The following is a 2,324-nucleotide window of genomic DNA, read 5'->3' on the forward strand; positions in this document are numbered from 1 at the left end:
ACTATCGTCGTGTATATTCTTACGTCTGCCTCTGAACGTTCATCGAGACACGGGCTTAAACTAGTGTAAATTAAATAACATAGGGGATCGTCAGTCAAGCTTCCACCTTTAAACTCGCTGCAGCACTAGGTAGCAAGCACTCAACATGCCTTGGTCGTTCCATATGTAACTGTATCAATTAAATGCTCGTTTCGCAAATAACAATCGCAAACCATCAGGACTGGACCGCGTATCATAGGGCAAGTATGACTGCAACATCTGGGATCAGTCGAACTTAGAAGACCCGTGAGCTGGATGAATTTTGTACGCAAGTCAAAATCATAATTTTGTTTATTGCTTCGCGAACGATTATCAAACGGACGAATCATTTGTGTTTCTTAACATTGCGTGAAAGCGAGTCTGAATGGATGCCTATGTGCAAAGTAGGAGCATGTTTAGCCGAGGTGTCATCAAACGTCGATTGAAGAACACTCCACAGGTATTTTTAATCCGGGTGCATGGTGTCCGTGATAACGCTGACCCGCAGTGATCGGCGGAGGAACTCCTTTTCGGTCGGATGGTTGGACGTCCAGGCAATCACGTGAATACCCCAGTTACGCCAGGCCTTTACGTATTCAGCGCTCATCATGTTACTGCTGATCAGAACAGCCGAGGCACCAGTCAGGTAAGGCAGAAGGCCGGTGTGGAGTGCCGTCTCGAGGAGCCAGTCGGCAATTGTGTCGAACATGTGGGCTACGGCATCGCGGTGGCGTGGTCGCGTGTTGTTCACGTCCTCGTACGCTAGGAATCCCGGTCGCCAAGTTAGCGCGGTCACAATATCTGGGTTTTTGCGTCGCAGAAAGTACACGAAGTTGTGATAGAAGGAGGCGACTAGTGCCCGTCCATACAGCTCCGGTTTTTCACGAAATAGTTTGTCGACTGCCTCGACGGCGCGGGAGTCGTAGTTCTTGACATCGATGATAATACGCATGCCAAGACGCAGACACTCTTCGACGCCTTCTTCGAGCGTAGGAACGCGCTCTTCGGGGAAACGCTTGGAGAGCGGGTGCTTGCACGAGGCGTCCAAACGACGCAGCTCCTCGAAAGTTATGTTCTCTAGTAGACCTTCACCGTTGGTGGTGCGCTGCAGGGTGTCGTCGTGGAAGATGACGGCAACATTGTCACGCGTGAAGGACAAGTCCAACTCGATTCCGTCGGCGTCGTTTTTCTTGGCCTCCTTGAAGGCGGCCAAAGTGTTCTCGGGAGCATCGAGGGCACAGCCGCGGTGCCCGAAGACAGGTGGCAGCCGTGAGCCGTCATGCTGTTTCACGCCAAAGATCACCTCCGAAGCTAGGCTATCGTCAACGCGCGGTATCGAAAACAATCGGACAAGCACGCAGCACACAACGGTGATGATTCCGACGGCTTGAGCGGAAACCATTCTGCTCTAGGAATACTTGTCAACGCTTGCACAGGGATCAATTTAGGACTCGGTGCCCTGCTGTGCGCCAGATACACGACGAAATGCGCTGAATGGCTGTCTTCTTCTTCTACACCTTCTTCATATCCAGGTATGGCATGAAGCCGTTGGAGGGGATTAGAGGAGTAGAAAGAGAATAATACCTAAAATTTCTGTATTTTTGAAGTTATAGGTCTGCTAGATTTGAATTTATTGATTTTAATTGGCTATGACTCATAATAAGATATGTAGTGTGGTCCGAATTTAGCAAAGTATACTTTTAGTCACATTAATATAGTCCTGAATCGCAACGAAGACATCCCTATGGCTGCACTAACAGAGTAGTGATTACTTTTTATTTTAAAATGTGGTTTGTCGAATCCTATGGCCCTTTTCACTGTCTTTTCTTTTATTTTTATGTACGTTGTTATTCGTCTTGTTCTTTTCTGATTTCTCTCTTTTTTACCATGCATGGTATTGAAATTTCCGTTATAAGGTATAGTGTGGCCACACTCTGAGCAAAAAAATTCAGCTCAATGGGGGAGTGACATCAACTTTAGCCCTAATCATGTCGTTAGTCCACCAAAAGACCAAGGGTGGTGAGGAGCGTGTCGTGTGCAAATTTGAAGGACTAATGAGAGAACGAACGGCTCCCATACTCTCTGGCGTAGGGGCTGAAGGGATAAAAAGACGCTTTTTCTAGTCTTTGCTGAGTGGATGGGTGATCAGCCTTTGAAAGGTCTGGTTCTCGGTCATTTGTGCCCCAATTTTCTAAAGCTCATCCTTCTACTCTGTGGGGGTAGTGGTAGCGCAAGGCGAAGGACTGAGAGGTGAATAATGTAGCAGATGCGTGTCCAGGGGTTCACAGAACTCATGACAAGGCTCC

At 48.0% G+C, this 2,324-nt stretch overlaps 1 protein-coding gene across 1 annotated transcript; it reads right to left on the reverse strand.

Moving 5' to 3' along the window:
- Positions 1 to 312: 312 nt before the first annotated feature.
- On the reverse strand, positions 313 to 1,495 carry LOC119177922 (glycerophosphodiester phosphodiesterase 1). Its single transcript, XM_037429107.2, has one exon. It carries the CDS (start codon positions 1,418 to 1,420, stop codon positions 485 to 487), a length of 936 nt encoding a protein of 311 aa, XP_037285004.1. The 5' UTR covers positions 1,421 to 1,495; the 3' UTR covers positions 313 to 484.
- Positions 1,496 to 2,324: the final 829 nt, after the last annotated feature.

Source organism: Rhipicephalus microplus, chromosome 1 (genome assembly GCF_043290135.1).
Source record: "Rhipicephalus microplus isolate Deutch F79 chromosome 1, USDA_Rmic, whole genome shotgun sequence".
Classification (NCBI taxonomy): Eukaryota; Metazoa; Arthropoda; class Arachnida; order Ixodida; family Ixodidae; genus Rhipicephalus; species Rhipicephalus microplus.

Coding starts and splice junctions, on each gene's coding strand:
- LOC119177922 (XM_037429107.2), bottom strand. CDS start 1,420: ATGGTTTCCGCTCAAGCCGTCGGAATCATCACCGTTGTGTGCTGCGTG.